Raw genomic sequence first — 17746 nt, 5'->3', positions numbered from 1 at the left:
ATGGCTCTGGAAAGACAACTCTGAGGATATAAGGCTGTCTGAGTCACTGGCTTCATTTAAGCCTCTCCTAAAAACATACTTCTATCGGAAAGTATATCCTGACTTTATCTGAGTTGTTTGCCTATGGATGTTATATACATACATGCTATAGTTTTCACATGTATGTGTGTATTCACTGCCTTTTGTCAGAGCATGATGTGTCACCATGGATTCAGCCTGACATGAGACATGCTGTTTGCACGTTTTCCTCCCAGTCAGGTGGTAGCATGCCAAGTAAAAAACTAGTAACAGTAACAGTAATCTGAGGGCAAGAGGCAAGCTGCTGTTAAAGGGCTACACACACACACACACACACACACACACACACACACACACACAAACACACCAAAACTGGAAGTCACTTCAGCTGAATGTTATTACTATTTCCTACAGTGTTACTCCCTCTAACAGGTTTTGTTATTGGCAATAAAAGGAGGAAAAGTCTGTTATGGATGTGATTTTCTTCTGAATACAGGATAACAGACCCCTGACTGAGCAGAAAAGGTGTTCATACAGCACATAACTTCACCAAAGGGGACTATTTCAAACCTCACACACCTCTGTTGGGAGGCGTAAAGACAAAACAAGTTCCAGAGGCAAGACATCTTCATGTGGCACCAGGGCTGCATTGATCCGACACTGATATGACACCTACTATAGGTTGCTGCAAACACAGTAACGCACTAGCAAAGAAGCTGCAAGGAAACATGGACTCAAACAGTACACCATTAAAATGTTCTCTTTATGAAATAACGGTACAAAGAAATAGCCACCTGCCAATGGGACCCACCGTAGGTAAAACAGTAAACTCACAGTAAGGTGTTTTATTGACGGTGCTGCCGCCTGATTGGACCTGATGTGTGTCAGAGCAAAAGGTCAGAGCTTCAAAAGGGCACCTGATGATGAAGCCTGTTGGAGATCAGGACACGTATGCAACTAAATAAAGCATTTTAATGCTTCATCTGATCTGATATTAAGTTAAGCACAGCCTCATGCCTCCTAATGCTTCCCTCTATCAATTATACCTACCTCCTGCTTCCCTCTCAGTGTGAGTGTGTGTGTATGTGTGTCCAACAAGGAGACTAAACCACAACTGCTCTTGCCTATTTCAAATGCTGCCAAGCTAGGAACTCGGTCTGTATCACAGCTTGTTATCACAACACACAGTGTTGCAGTGAAGGTGATGCAGGGAGCAAGTTGCACCCTGGTGGCTCAATCTATACAATGCAAACTGTATACAATAGTCCCACCACAGCACAAGGTTTGAATCCTTTCATGAGAGCCATCTAAATCCACTCCCCCTCTCTCCTGCTTGTCTCCTTTCACCTGTCTGACTGCCTGGCCGATGCAAATGTTGTTTACCAAGCCGGAAAGTAAAGGAAATCGTTATCAATTGAATGAGCTCCCCGCACAGTGCATCAGAGCGACGGTAGGAGATTTGATGCGTTTAGGTAACAGACTCAGAAAATAACCCAATGAACCTTTTGTCTCTGCTGCACTGACAGAAATGCAAAGAAGTGGGTACATAAATCCGACATAATCCAGTATGTGATCACTGTATTCAGATGTACAGCGATGCATCCACCAACCCCACCCTTCCTCACATGCACAAATCGAGCCTGCTCCTACTCTACTCCTCTGCTGTGGTCAGAACGTATTCAAATTTAAATGATTTCTGCTCAGCCTAACTCGCACAGGGCAACAACATATTACACCAGTCAATAAGTCAATAAGAAAAGTGGTGAAAATCTGTTGATGCGGTTAAAAAATTCTGTATATGCCTAAGTGCAACATCAAAGTTGACACTGAGAGCATCTAAAGGACAATCACCACAGACTCTGCCACTATTCACCTTTCTAAAGGTTGTACCGACTGAAAAACAAGCTCCATCGTTCTGTTAGAGAGGTGCTCAATAATTTTTCTTGCTCTCATTTTATCAGGTATAATCAACAATCCTCAGAGTCCTCCATTATGATTTGTGTCAGCCAGTTTGACACATTTGACACTGGAATAAATAGTTAAATAGCTTGCCCCCTCATGTGAGCTGTGTATGTGTGTGTGTGAGGTGATTGCCATGTGCTGCAAGAAGCACATGAAATAAAATGCACCTACACAGGTACACACTGAGAAACAAACACATCCTCACTTGTCGTGCTTTCACCCACAATGCAGTGCCAGAGCAGATGGTGAGCACAACCCCGAGTTCACTTCCTGAAACAAAAAGAAACAGCTAGAGAGGTGGAGGAGGGGGTAGAGACTGTCTATCTCGTCCCATACTGTCCTTCCCAAAGAATTACTGTCAGCAGGAGACAATGCAGCACTGAGTGATTAGCACGCACGCACAGGTATTATCTCTTGTCATCTCTCTGTGTCTCTTTTCATTTCCATCTTCCTCTCTCTATCTTCTCGCTCATTGTTCCTATAGAGCTGTGAGCAGAAACTCTAGCCCATCCTCATCTATTGTCATAAAGCAATTTTCACCATCCTCTGCCTACTGAACTTTTAATGACAAACTGACAGGAAGACCGCACAGGCACATGGCGTGGAATCCTAAAGAGGAATCTGTGGATAGAAGAATGTATATGTGTCTTTAGGTGAGGTTTTATTTAAACAGCTATAATGCTGCCTCGTGCTTTTATATCTCTGCAAACCAGTCGAGCTACACTTTACATCCATGTCTGTAAAACAGGGAGGCTTCACACATATCTTCCCCCCGGCAGCAGAGAAGATCTATACAATCAGAACAGTCTCAAGGTGGGCACCCTCAATTTGTGTCACCAATTCAGTATCCGACCACATGTCTCCCCTTCTGTTCATGATGTTAAATAACGGCCTAGAAAGTGTTGCAGACCATAAAGATGTCACAGTGAGGTTGACTTCTGACCTTTTGGATATATAAGGTCATCATTTTATCCTGTTAAACATCTGTGTGAAATTTAGTCCTAATCATAATGCATGAATTCTTGGGTTATGGCCAAAAACATGTTGTGAAGTCACAGTGACCTTGACCTTCAACCAACAAATTTTAATAAGTTCATTCTTGAGTCAAAGTGGACGTTTGTGCCAAATTTGAGGGAATTATCTCAAGGCCTTTTTGAGATATGGCGTTCACAAGAATGAGCCAGATGCAAGGTCATAATGACCTTGACCTTTGCCTACCAAATACCAATCTGTTTATCGCTGAGTCCAAGTGGACGTTTGTGCCAAATTTGAGGGGAATCCCTCAAGGCTTTCTTGAAATATCCCATTCACAAGAATGAGACAGGTCAAGGTCAAAATTACCTTGACCTTTGACCACCAGATTCCAATCAGTTCATCGCTGAGTCCAAGTGGATGTTTGTGCCAAATTTTAAGAAATTCCCTCAAAGTGTTTTTGTGACATTGCATTCATGTGAATGAGACGGACACAAGGTCACAATGATCATGTTTTTTGGTGGTGTTGTTGTCAATGTTATTACAGTTATCTGTTCATTTATCTGACGATTGTTGCAGGGCAAACAACAAATTTTGGAAAGGATTTATATTTATCTATCTTAACCTTTGACCATAAAAATCTAAACAGTTTATCGTTGGGTCAGAGTGGACGTTTGTGCTAAATTTTTTGAGATTCTCTCTAAATGTTCATACATACAGACAGATGGATAATCTACAGTGAATTACACTAAAGAGTAGCATCACTATTAGTTACTACAGTGTGCAGCTTCTGTTAGGATTAACACATGCTTTAAACATGTCCTCTACGTCTGTGCACATATTTACTGTACATATATTATCTAAACAGCAATGCACTGAATCCATATTGTCAACGTTCCTTATCGCTGCCTGACATGTGGATACATTTGTGCTCATGAACATGTGACTAACCCAACAAAAACCTGGCTTGCACAACAACACCCTCGTAGCATAAGTGACTGCCAGACACAGATAAGCAGTATATGATGGCATTCACAGAGCAGTAAACAGCTGGACGTTAACACCTGTTTAACATATGTGAGACTTCCATACGATCATGTAACAGTATTGTTGACACATCTCTACCATCCATTAAATCATCTGTAGAATGACAATCAAGACATTTGACCAACCTTAGAGGATCTCATCTTTAGGAGAACTGAGAAAATACAAATGTTGTTTTTATTTATATTTTATTACATTAAATCTAGTCTGGTATTTGTATTTCTGGGGTGTAGGAGTACCAACAAGAGAGGTCTTTGGCTTGATGCAGCTTGTAGTTGTCACAGTCCTGCTCTGCATTCAGAGACCTTCGTACTTTTTGTTTAGCACTTATTATCTTTATATTTTGTTATATTAGTAATCTGTGTTGGTTTTCACATGTTCTATTGTCATGATTTCTTTACTACATTTGGGGTTTTGAGGTCTTTCTTTGTTGCATTTATTCAGTTTGCCATGTTTTATTTTGTCACACTGACCTTGTGTGTCTTTTTTTTGTTTTACATCCTGCCTTTGTGTGTTTCCCCACCTTAGTATTTGTCTGCCTGCCCTGATGTGTTTCATCAGCACTGCTGTCTCCGTTCCCCCGTTATCACCTTCCTCCCTGTTGCAGTCTGTGCGCTCCCCTTTGTCTCGGCCAGTTCATCTTTTCTGCTCCAGAAGCATTCAGCCTTAAGTCTTTGTGTTTTCCCAGTGTTTATCAGACTATTTTTCAGTTTCTTGACTCAGACCTTTGCTGAGTATCTTTGGATACTTTTGCCAAACCCTGCTTGTAAATAAAGACTTTTCCCTCTAACCACTGTGTTCAGAGTTTTGTTATTGAGTCCTTAGTCCCAATGTCTCTGATAGTAGTGGCGAACGTTCCTACAGCCCTACGTTAGCAAACATATCCTTTGGCAACATCATTACACTAAGCTCAACCGGGGAATCCATTTTCTGTTGGCTGTCAACGATAAAGCCTCTCAACGGCCAAGATTTCAGAAGATCCTGTGTAACAAGCATATAGCCAAGCCAAGAATTCCTCTTTGGTGCACTGGTCATTGTTTACGGCTCGATTTGCAAGACAACATTTTTGGCTAATCTATATAAACACATGCCTGCATATGAATAAAGATAAACTAGAAAAGAAATATAGACAGAAGCTAATAAAAACCTCAACTATTGTCAACGGCCGTTGGGCTCTGAATTTGCATTTCTGCCAATGCGTTTGACTCTTTTGCTCTCCACACTGACTGTTCGCCTGCAAGAAACCAAAGCATGCTAAATTGTGATTGGTCAATACTGTTCAGACTAAAAGCAGAAAACAGAACTCCTCCTAAACCAATATTCTGTACCGATGCCTACAGATTCTGCATGCATATGCAGATATCTGTTTTTAGAGATTACACTCAGCTGTGACATGACACGAGCCAAATCTTTTTCAGGCTTCTGGCATGTTACTTCTAGACCCAAGAGCCTCTTCAGATGCAAAGACAGTCTGTTGGTACCAAGCTCAGAGGAAAACGTAGTGGCAAAACCACTCACCATCTCAGTCTTCACCAAATACTACTTGCTTTTCCAGGACATTTTTCTTCCTCTCCTTAGCTATTATGTATAACTTTCACAAAATAGCGTGTGACTGGGAAGTGTTTGAAGTGGCTGTAGTAGTAGTGTCAGAACCGTTGCCTTCATGTCTGTTTTTAAAGCAGACACATCAATACAACGAACAATCACACCCCACCAGGAGGTGTCAGGAGATTTCTCAGTTACAGAAACACGGCTGTCAGTCATCTCAGGCACGAGGCATTCATCTTTACAAACCTTAGTAAGTTTCACTTCATGAAGCCTGATCAATTCTTCCCAGCAGTGCTGACACATCAATATGGTTAAACAGTATTGGCAGAGGATCATCAAGGTGTAAAGATGCTAATCCAGTGCCTGCTACACATTTATTTTAAACATTTCAGGCATGCCTCTATGCTATAACCATCTCTCTGCGGTCCATTATGAGAAAAACAACACTGAAGTTTAAAGACCTCAAAAACAACACTGAAGTTTAAAGACAGACCTCAAAGACGACCTTTTTGGATTCCTCTAGCTCTAGAGAACTGAATCCATTTGTTGCTGGCAGAAAAATATGCTTTCAGCTCAGAGTTACCTGCCTGGTGTAGCTCTGTAAATTTCACTTTTGGTCCAGGCATGTTTACTCACTGCCCCGACCATTCTGGGCTATTGTTTCTAACGCAGAGTGGCATGGCAGTGAGCCATGGCGTGTACGCTGCTCACCTGTCTCCCAGCTCTCATTACTGGTCAAGCCACATCACAGCCCACTTACATTACATATTGTCTAGACTACCCCAGAGTCTGGACATTATGTAACGCAAGACCAGTCTCAAAACTGAGACCAAGATGTCCTGAACAGTGTTATGACAGTCCTAGCCAGGTCGTCAAGATTAAAATTGCAATACATGATAAAACGAATATAAAACATTTAAAAGAAAAACAACCATACAGCTCAGGCACATGTTTGAATCATGGTAGAAGACATATGACATGCTTCCCTCTCTTGATATACAGCGTCTTTCACTGTGTCCTGTTCAGTAGCGAGGAACACTTACATTTCCATTTATAGCATGATACATTAACACCTGCAGCAGTAGAATAAGTTGAGAAGCTGTATGCACTGTGAGAAGCCAATACTGTAACAAACACAATTAATGAAACAAAGAAATCCAGATCAATAAGACTTAATCATGGCTCTGAGACGTTCATATCTACCACAGCTTTTGTTAAAGAGAGAGTCGCTCACACTAAGCATTATCTCAGATTTGTTTCTGGTCTTTTAGCCACATTAAAAATCAAAATGGGTGAACATCATCCCCTCAAATAAGAGAAAAAGTCTTATCACTGTGGATGAAAAATTGATGTCCCTGCAATACATATGCAGAGCGTGACACGCACCCTCATTTTATCAGGGGGTCTGCAGAACTTTCATTTGGCATCAACTGCTACAAATGTAAGTCTTCAAACAACCCTAAAATTTTCCCACAGATGTGAAACTATTGTCAGGTTCAGGTCTGATGTCTCTAAATCCCCTGTATTGATGCTCAGCGCTATTTTCAGCCTGCACACAACAAGTATGTTTTCAAAAACACTCTGACACACGCACACACACCGATCTGATTCCCCGGCGATCTGCGGAGCTTGAAAAGAAAGTAATGGCACCATATTTTACGTAAGATTCACAGCCTGAGGCCATGAGAGTCAAAGACACAAGTCAGCTGGGCAACAGCGCTGCTGAGGTCAAATCCGACTCAGACACTCTGCCCACACTGCAGAGCTGTCTCACCAAACCACAGAGAGAGGCAGAGGGAAGAGAACGAGCTAGAAAAAAAAGTGTTTTGGTGTGTGGGAGCGAAGCACAAGCACAAGAGTTCTCTTCCATTCATGGCGTTGGAAAGCATTAGAATTTTTTGTGAGCATAACAGAAAATGAAGGAGGGAGGTTTAAGATTTGTGTGAGAAAGTATTGATGAAGTGTGGGGAGAAAGAAAAAAGGAAAGAGGGGCCGTAGTGATAGACAGAACAGAAAGAAACTGTCAGTAAACTCTCTGCAGGTAGCAGACAGCATTTATTCATAAATCCTGTCAGGTTTGCTCATGACATCCGAAGTGAATGAGCTGCTTCTGTATGACTTGCTGATGAGTCTGGAGACTGAGGATCAAATTTGAAATGTGTAGCGCAAGCTCACTGAAAACATACTGCAGGCTTGGCAGAAGGTGCTTCAGATGGTGCTGGCAAGAGTGGCTTTATGAATGCCACAATGAGGCACAAAAGGCACATGAGAGAGCACTGTAAGGCTGGAAAGGGGAGTTCTGTGGCTTTTAGTGAGGCAGTGGGTTATCAAGCCATTTTCTCATTCACATAACAAGACTCTTTGAAGCACTACATAAATTTCTCTGGGTTCCACATGAGGAGGGGTCGGTTATGTAGTTAAAACCCGTGTTATGATACTACTACAGATGTTTCTGTGGTACTGATATGTTATGAAACAGTTCGACCAAAAGTTGCTGAATAGTGCTGCAACATGAGTGTCTTTCAAGGTAGGGTGTACTTCTTTGCAAGACTTTGCATAGCATTTTTTCTTATTATCTTTTCAACTTAACTCTGAAAGATGTAACACAAAAGGAATTAAGTCACACTCAAAATCACAAGTGTGTGGACAACTCAATTCTTATGAAATATTGAGCAGCATAATGAAAGAATAATGAAGATGTAGCAGCTCAGATGGAGCAAACGAGAAAAGAAATATAGACAGAAACATGAGCAGCATGGCAGCCCACACAAACATGTGGAAGAAAAAACTTTAAACCCTGCACATTATACACACTCCTGACTCTGACACACACCTGTACTTCATGCCTGTGTGTTTCCCCGTGGACTCCTTGAGTGAAATGTGGCGTGGCGTGAAGGAGCCGAAGCTGCGTGCGATGATGGCCACGGTGCGGAACTTGGCCCGGGCTTGGTTGACCACATTGGGGCTGGTGGCGCTCTGCTTGCTGTGGTCCCCATTCCCCCTCTTCAGGTTGTGGTCCGTGCAGGCGATGGACACCTGCATGGCTGAGCTTCAGTGGCGGGAGCAGAGCCCGAGACGCAGAGGAAGGTACAGATGGGACAGAAGGAGAGGAGACAGAGACCGGCAGGGAAGCCTGAAGTCTCAAAGAGCGTTCTTTTTTTCTTGATTCTCGTCCTCTTTTATTCAAAGTCTGTGTTCAGCTTCTCCTGTCTTTCTTTTGCAGTTCTTTTCTTGGAGATTAAGTCTTCAGGTGCTCACTTCCAAACGCTGTGTCTCCATTTGCATCACTTTGTTCTGTGAGGCAAAATAATGCTGCAGAAGCTTTTGCTCTGTTTTCTACTCTCACATCAAGTCTTCCATTTAAAGTCTTTCCTTGTAGACGACAGGCAGCAGAACAGGTCAATCATCAAAAGCATGAAAAGAACAAAAGACTCCTCAGTTCTTTGAGGGATCCCCAAATTATTCCCCCGCCGCGGTCTCTCCTGCTCCCGTGTCCTTCCTCTGATGCCGAGCTCTGGGAATTTTCTTACAGGGTTTCAGCTGCAGAATGACAAACAGTGGAGCTGGGGAGAGTGCAGAGGGATGGCAGAGAAATGAAAGAGAGAGACAGAGATGCGACCCAGGCGCTCCGCTCTCCCGAGTCTGACTGTGGGAAGAGAGGGAGAGACAGTGAGAGTGTGTGTGTGTGAGAGAGAGAGAGAGAGAGAGAGAGGAGAGGAGAGGAGAATGAAGGAGGAGGGGACAGGGTCAGAGAAGGGATAAGGAGACAGGGCAGGAGAGGAAGAAGGAAACAGGGGGGGGAGTCACTCTCAGGTCCTGATAGGGTGCACCATCACACTTCTGCCATCAGCACTTTTCCCCCGTCTTGTCAGTTCTCCTCCTCCTCTCCTTGCTCTTCATCTCCTCCCTCTTCTTCGCTCTCCTCAGCGCTCCCTTGCTCCCGCCTGCCGATGTTGATGCGTGTCACTAATGTGCTTGTGCCCCAGTTTCCCCCTCTTTCACTCCTCTCCCCTTCTGCGTCTCCCTTCACTCTCTGATATTTGCTCTCTATCCGATTTTTGGAGGCTCCACTCTTTTTCCCTCTTCCTGTTGTTTGTGTTTTTCTCAGCAGGGCAGCTACTTCTCTGACAGCACACCTTCAGGGAACTGAGAGGCATGTAGCACAACACGCTCTCTCTCTCTCACTCCCACTCTCTGTCTCTCTTTAGCTCCCACTCTACCTGTCTCACTCACCCTCTCATTCTCTTTTCTCACCTGTCACCCACCTTTGAAGCTTTCCTCCTTTCTTCCTTCCCAATAATTTCCATGACACCCTTTATTCCCTCTGCACTTTGCACACCATTCTCTCTGTGGGATTCCCTTCTTTTTTCTTTCCCTCTTTTTCACTTTTTTTCTGGACCAGCACACAAGTAACATATCTATTGCCTCTGTTGTCCCTCAGCTGATAAAATCCTGCTGCTAGCTCTTTGCTTTAAAATTCACTTTATGTTGAAAGACAACATCTACACTGTAACTGGTGAATTGGATTAAGAGCAGTCATATTTTGTGCACACATACATACATACATACATACATTATGCAAAAGCTACAGTGTGAGCAAGTCAGAAACATATTTGCTGACATTAAGTAATCATTTTTCCCCAAATCCCCTCACACACTGTACATACAACCCCCACAGGCAGCTACAAATCAAAGGGATCAAGAGGAGGATGGATGGACGAGATGGGGGAGGTGTGGAGAGATTGGAATCAAGAGAAAGAAAACAAGTAAAACAGCAGGCTGAGGCGTAACAATGCAGAGAAGAGAGAGAACTAATGCATCTGTGTTTGTGTTTGATTACAGCACATCCAAGTGTCTGCCTGCATATGAATGACTGAGCGTGTGTGTGTGTGTGTGTGTGTGTGTGTGTGTGTGTGTGTGTGTGTGTGTGTGTGTTTACAAGGTGTTTATGTTGTGTCCTTTACAGTGATTCTATAAGGGGTGTCAAATGGAGGTAAATGGAGCATTTTGCTGCAGGGTCTGTCTTTGAGCGTGTGTGTGTGTGTGTGTGTGTGTGTGTGGGTAAGTACATGTGGTGCTTATGTATGCAAGGTTTTGACCATATCATTATCTGGACAAATACGCAGAAAGAATGTAAATACTGTATTTATAATGTGTGTATTTTAGTGTGGTTTGTTTGTGTGATGATGCTTTCACTGTAACAACAACATACACGTCTAATTTTAACACACATGAAAAACAGCTGTACCAACAAGAATCCACAAGCAAGAGAATGGGGCTGTGAATGTCACGGAAATGTAATGCTAACACCCGTGTTATCAGTCGGGTTCTTTTTTTTTTTTTTTTTTTAACTCAGCATCTAAACTGGAGGTGGGAGGTGCAGAGCCAAGGACAAGGAATTAACTGTGGAGCATATTGAAAAAAAAAATATATGATCTCTCTAGGCACTTCACACAGCCCACACACAATGTGAGCCACACGCACTGCACGTTAGGTTAGTTTTCTGGACACACAGAGGAACATCTGTGCCCAACAGTTCTGGGTATTGTTTGAAAGTGGCGATACGATACCTTCGGTCCAATAGCAATACTTTTCATGATACTTTATTTCAACATGTTTAAGCCACACCATCAGCAGCTGGTTGGCCCTCTGCTTCAGTCGAGTCTCAGATGATGCCCGTAGGATGAATTCTCATAGCATTTATGGTTTAAATAAAGATGAATTTAAATACTGTATCATCACTTCATCATTTTATCCTATTAAATATTTGTGTGAAATTTTGTCATAATTAGAATATGAATTGTCGAGTTATGGTTGAAAACATGTTTTGAAAGGTCACAGTGACCTCTACATTTAACCATCAAAATCTAATCAGTTAATCATTGAATCAAAGTGGAGGTTTGTGCCAAACTTGAGGAAATTCCCTCAAGGCCCTTTTGAGATTCTTCAGTCATGACAATATGACGGAGCCATGGTCACAGAGACCTTGACCTTTGACCACCAAAAACTAACGATTTCATCACTAAGTCCAAGTGGACAATTGTGCCAAATGTGAAGATATTCCCTCAATGCATTCTTGAAATATTGCATTCACAAAAATGAGACAGACACAAGCTAACAGTGACCTTCATCTTTGACCACCAAAATGTAATTACTTCATTTGTGCCAAATTTCACTAGAATAAGAAGAGCAAGAGACGGGGAAGTTCATACATTGCTAACGTTATCATTGTCAGGTTGCTTGTTAGCTAGCTAGCTAGCTAGCTCGCACAATGTGTCTGTCATCTGTCCTGTTTTGCAAAATTGTCGGACTTTTCACATTACGATAACACGCCAGCTAGTATAACTAAGCTGCCTTGTAATGTTAGCTGGTTAGCTAGCTAGCAGAAGTCCCCTGTCGTCTGTCGTTTATCAAACAAAGCATGATGAATGTGGCAAACACGATTGGTAGGATGAATGAGATGCTGGTTGGAAATGTAGATAGCTCGCAGCTTTCTGTTTAAAATAGTTACGTATGCGTGAATGTAACCGATGCGGTGACGTAGTGAGTGGTGTCCCAATTCCTAGGGAAATATTTCAACCCCTACCCCTCGTTGCTTCATTTTGGTGGGCAAGGGCTAGGGGTAGGGCCAAGGGCTAAGGGGTAGTGGACAAGGGGGGGGGTCGTTCTTGAGACCAAGTGAAGGTTTGTGCCAAATTTACAGCAATTACCTCACGGTGTTCTAGAGCTATCGCAATCACAAGAAAGGGACAGACCAAAGAACAGCTCAAAAACATAATGTCTCTAACACTAACTTCATGAGCCTAGGTCCTTGACTGAAATGTGGCGAACCTATGACTTTCCTTTTGTTTCTCTACATAACGCACAGCACCAACAGCTCATCAATATCCATTTTCCTAAGCTGCCAACACATTGGAGCTGACAGCACGTGCTTGGTGCCACTTGTTACAGAACGTTATCATTCATCAGTGTGGATGCTCACGCCCAGCCCAGCACAACAACTGTCTCAAATTTATTGTAAGTGCTTTAGACATATAATGCCTGAGCTTGACTCATCCATGCAGATACTACTGTAGCTGCAATGGGTGTCATCAATAGCGAGAAAATAATTGTTGGAGGCCAAAGTTACAGGTTTATGCAGTCTATAGAACTGACATGATAAATCTATTCATGCTACTAACCCCATTTATGGAGCTCCTCCTGCTCAACTGACCTTGTCTTTGAAATCGCTCAATAAGAGTCCTTTGGGGTAAAGCGGATTATGGAAACCACGGCCAAAACTGCCTGTTGAGGTTATTTATTATATCTGACTGTGACTAAACTGAATACAGTCTATTGTTTAAACTGCTGTATTTCATTGATTTGATTTCAACAGCGCAGAAGCCCATTGTTCATTCCTACAATCAGCCTTCTCACCAGCTCTCTAGCACTCCATCTTTACACACAATACATTTGTAAACACTGTAGTAACACTTGCCTCTGAATAACAAGAATGTATATCTGTTTATAGTGCATGTGTTGTGTATTTTCTTCTCTGTGCAAACAGTGGAGAAAGTCGCACAGCATGTTTTCTTTAAATCCGATTTCAGTCCTTTAAAAATGAACTCAATGATATCATCTCAACCCCTCCTGTCCAATCTTCCCCACCTCATTGATAAGACAGACACAGCCTCTGATCAATTTCACACCTAATAGAAAAACCGTTCCTCAGCAGCTCATTCCAGATCGATTGCATCCCTCACCTCAGGGGAGCAGCAGATTCCCGACCATATGGAATTGGAGCTGGTTTAAATCCTCTTTCCTCTAATGAGGAGCAGAAAAGTGCTGAGTGAAAAGGGGGCTGTGGTTGCAAAGTGTGTTATTGTCCTGGAGTGAGTGCAACCCATCAGTCTCCATCCATCACTGTCAAAATACCAAAGTTGCTGGAGGAAATTTGTGTGCAGCTGTAACCCGATAGTTAATGAAGCAAAGTGAGGGTCACTGAACTGAGTGGGAGAAACACCAGAAATAAACAAGACATGCTGACGTCCTTTCATGGCTACAATTTTCGTCTCTTTATTCAACCACGCTAACGATATGGCTCAAGATATGGCAGTGTTGGTTGGTCGGTCAGTCCACCACTTTGGTACAGACTGAAATATAACTGCTGGAACAACTGTCACAAAGAAGATTAATCCTACTGACTTTGGTTATCTATAGCACCACCATGATATTGACATTTGTGGTTTTAAGCAAAATATCTCAACAACTACTGGATTGACTAGCATGTGTCAAGTGGGCACTTTTTACCTGCCATACATACCACTCTCTCAGTTGTTCCAGTAAATTTCCATTAACCCTGCCTCTCCACCACACCCACCTGCCAGCCTATCACCTGTCCATACATTACCCACTCCTGCCAGTCCACCACACCCTTCTCATCAAGCTAATGCCCCTCACCTGTGGATCATTACCTCCAACCAGTATTAAGACTCTCGCTTCACAGACTCTCTTGCCAAGTTGTTCTTTGTCATTCAATGCAAGACATTCCAGGGAGTGTTCCCAGACTGCTTTCTCATTGCCAACCTTGCCTGTCTCCTACTCTCCTGCTTCGCCTGCTCCCCGGTAAACCACTCAGCCATCTGTCCCTAACCAAGATCTCTGCTTTCACGTTCCTGGTTTCTGTTCGCCTGTTCCCTGTGGCTGAGTGGAGGCACTGCCAGTCAGCTCTATATTGTGAGTTTACCTGTTCTGCTGCCTGTGTATTCCTGTGCTGTGGATTACCCCATCGCATGTCTGCACATTCTGCCCTGTGCTCATAATCACCACTGGTCCCTCAACTCCTCACCGGTTCCGACCGATCTACAGTCAGCTCCTAATGGTACCGCTGCACGTTACTGAACTGTTTGCTTGTGGTCTGCAGTTGGGTTCTGACCATACCCCTGACAGCATTAAATTGGTCCACACATTCATGTTCACCTCAGAATTAATTGTAAAACTTTGGTGATCCCCTGACTTGTTTTTCTGATCATTTGGTTAATGACTACAAAACTAATGTCAGCCTCATCTCAACTTTGCATCTGGTGCCTAGTAGCAAATGTTGATGTTGGATCTAAGAATTATGCACAATGCACCGCTGTGCCTGATCGCAGAGCTGCCTGCTGAGCTGTAAACTCTGTCTTGTTTCCTGTGAGTCAAGTTTGAGTCAAACCATTTGTTCAGATGTCAGGAGTTTGGCATCATTCCACAGCTTTTCTCCTACAGTATATTCCAATACTTATAGTTATCCTATAGCACACTAATAGTTCTCCTGTCCTGTGTTTGAACCAGGGGCGGAAATCCCGGAGGGGACAGGGGGGACATGACTCTCCCTTCAGTAAAGCTGTCCCCCCCTAGAATCATTTGAGATACAATTTATAATTTTTGAACAATGCAGTAGTATTTATTAAAAGCACAATGTAAGCGGTGCTCATTATAATCATGCAATAATGTGCTATTTAAATCTTAAAAGATTTAGTCCCCCCCTCCCATTCCTAGTAGTGGTATATCCCACACTCTTACCAACGGGCGGGGCTGCTTGGCAGCAGTAGCAGCGTGTGGCTGGAGCCGCTGTCCACATCGCGCATCGCAGGGTAAGATGTTCACTCACACAAACACAGTTTAACTTACACAAGTTACAACACATCCCATTTACTGTTACAAGCCCAGGCCCAGGCTGATAATATAAACTGTCTGCAACATTTCTCCTGCATTGTTCAAAAGCCTACTCAATTACGAGTGCTGCTAAGCTAAAAGCTAATGATTAAGCTCAGAGTTTAGTGATAGTCAGAGAGGACAGGAGAGAAAGAAGAGGGAGAGGACAGGACAAGAGCAGTCAGTGGCGGAGCGGCTCGTAGCTAATGGCTACCTGTCTGTGGGCTCTCCACCTGTCAGTGAGACAAACATGAAAGACGTGCAGTCTAACTGACAAGGAGCGGTCATTATGCGCGACTATTATGCACAGTTGTGGCGGAGCGGCTCGTATGGGTACCTGTCTGTAGGCTCTTCTCCTGTCAGTGACACAAACATCAAAGACGTGCAGACGAGGAGCAGTCATTAGCACACTGGTTATAAACCACTTTACCAGTTTAATTGCAGGAAATGTTTAGTTTTAGTTTAGTTAGTATAGACATTCACTCTGCCTGTTGGAGAGGTAGAGAGAAGATTAAAGCGTCAAATTGCGGTAAAAGATGCTGTATAAAAGACAGGCCACAACTTTTTTTCCTTGTCCCCCCCTGGAATTATTCTCTAAAATTTTACTGTTTATTGTCCCCCAACTATGAAATGGGATTTTCACCCCTGGTTTGAACAGCATGTCACATAAGCACACAATTATAACTGATGCACATATGACAGATGCAGTATGTAAGAGCTTAGGATCAATATCCTAACACAGCATGTGAAAAATGCGTATGGAACCATACTGCCGCAAGTACTATCAAGTTATCTTAAACACCACACGTGTATGCTCTGTTGCCCAATAAATGAAGCAACAATTTAGCAGCAATCAATACAAGCATCCATGTCTCATTGGAAGTTTTGCAGCTATTCTGCAGCACAGCGAAGAGAAGAAAAGGCAAGGGCAGAGAGCTGCTGGTAAACTGTATTTGTTGGGAAGAATCTTAATGTCAGTGACAGCAGCTCTGCAGTCTTTTAATCACTGGTGAGTGTTGTGTACTGTCAGTCTTTTAGCTTGCTTGTATTCTGCAGCAGCTACTGCATCTTCTCAGATGTTGCGAGGTGTCAATCAGCATGTACAGTACGGGCCATTTTCCTGAGGCTCTACAGCAAGTGAAAAAGACTTCTCTGACTGCAGTAGTTTTATCACCTGAAGTATAATGTCAAGCAATTTAACATTTATTATAAATATTACACATAAACCCTCAAACTTGGTGTTTTGTTTAATTTCTCTTGAGTGGGCCAATGACCATTAAATCTGGCTGCTGTGTTTCTGTCTCCTTTGATGTTGGGGATTTCCTTCTCTATTTGTGAAATTACAGTTTAGCTGCAATTAAGTAGTAGTATTTTATAGTTACACATAAAAACAGATTATATTCTTTAAGTCCGATCAGCTTCACATTTGGCGGGTGTACTGCTCAGGACTTAAGAAGTGCAGTGTCAAGTTTGAGCTCTTGAGATCTTTAGGACATATTTATTAGTTGTGTGTTACTACTGTGGAAGTACACATTGTGTAGTGTGTTGAGAGGGGGTCCCTATTAACCGTAACACCACCAAGCATCATGCTGGGTACAGCTCACTCTCTGTCACTAACTACAGTACATTCAAGAACAGATGAAGAAAGAGAGACTGGAGATACTATAGCCAGCTCAAGCATTTTAAGCATCAGCAAAGTCATTCATTCATTTTCCGTAACCATTTATCATGTTAGGGGTCGCAGGGGCGCTGGAGCCTATCCCAGCTGACATTGGGCGAGAGGCAGGGTACACCCTGGACAGTGTCGCCATACTACCACAGGGCTGACACATAGAGACAGACAACCATACACGCTCACATTCACACCTACAGACAATTTAGAGTCACCAATTAACCTGCATGTCTTTGGACTGTGGGAGGAAGCCGGAGCACCCACAGGAAACCACGCTGACATGGGGAGAACATGCAAACTCCGCACAACCCACCCAGGGTTTGAGCCAGGAACCCCCCTTGCTGTGAGGCGACAATGCTAACCACTGCACCACCCTGTCCCCGCATCAGTGATGTATCCTTAGGAATATACCCTTTTCCCCTAGCTTTGACTTCTCTGAGGCCATAAAATGTTTATAAGACTTTTTGCACCCAAATCACGGGTGTACTCTCGCTCAGGACCCAAAGAGGCACAGTGTTGAGTGTGAAGTAGTTTGGATGAGCTGTTCTCAAGAAAGCTGCAGGCAGCAATACTAGAGGCCAAGCAGTTGGCCTGTTCTGAACAGGCAGGTTTAAAACGGACTCTGCAGTAGTCTATTAAATGGATGAAAATAAGTTCTGCACTCCTCCCAATAATAGAGGAGGTTATAACAGATCATTACTCAGCATTTAAAGGTGACTGCTGTTTTGGTCACTGAAGTCTCTGCTGCAACACCAAGGGACTGATTTAAAGATTAATGATGTCTGTGTGTGTGTGTGTGCACCTCAGAGGTAAGGAGACAACATACAATTCATAATAAACCACAACTACATAACCTGG

At 43.1% G+C, this 17746-nt stretch overlaps 1 protein-coding gene across 5 annotated transcripts in view; it reads right to left on the bottom strand.

Moving 5' to 3' along the window:
- Positions 1-17746, bottom strand: part of kcnab1a (potassium voltage-gated channel subfamily A regulatory beta subunit 1a) — a 164237-nt gene that overhangs the window by 101116 nt on the left and 45375 nt on the right. The window contains exon 1 of one of the 5 annotated variants that reach the window (XM_049576215.1): positions 8378-9667. The exons of the other annotated variants lie outside the window; for them this stretch is intronic. Coding sequence (XP_049432172.1) covers positions 8378-8586 — 209 coding nt within the window. The 5' untranslated portion in view covers positions 8587-9667. Of the gene's footprint in view, positions 1-8377; positions 9668-17746 lie in introns of those variants that run through there. 5 annotated transcript variants of the gene reach the window in all.

This window comes from Epinephelus fuscoguttatus, linkage group LG5, assembly GCF_011397635.1.
Source record: "Epinephelus fuscoguttatus linkage group LG5, E.fuscoguttatus.final_Chr_v1".
In the NCBI taxonomy this organism is placed as follows: Eukaryota; Metazoa; Chordata; class Actinopteri; order Perciformes; family Serranidae; genus Epinephelus; species Epinephelus fuscoguttatus.
The sequence above is the reverse complement of the archived record's forward strand: the minus strand, read 5'-3'. Positions and strand labels throughout refer to the sequence as shown.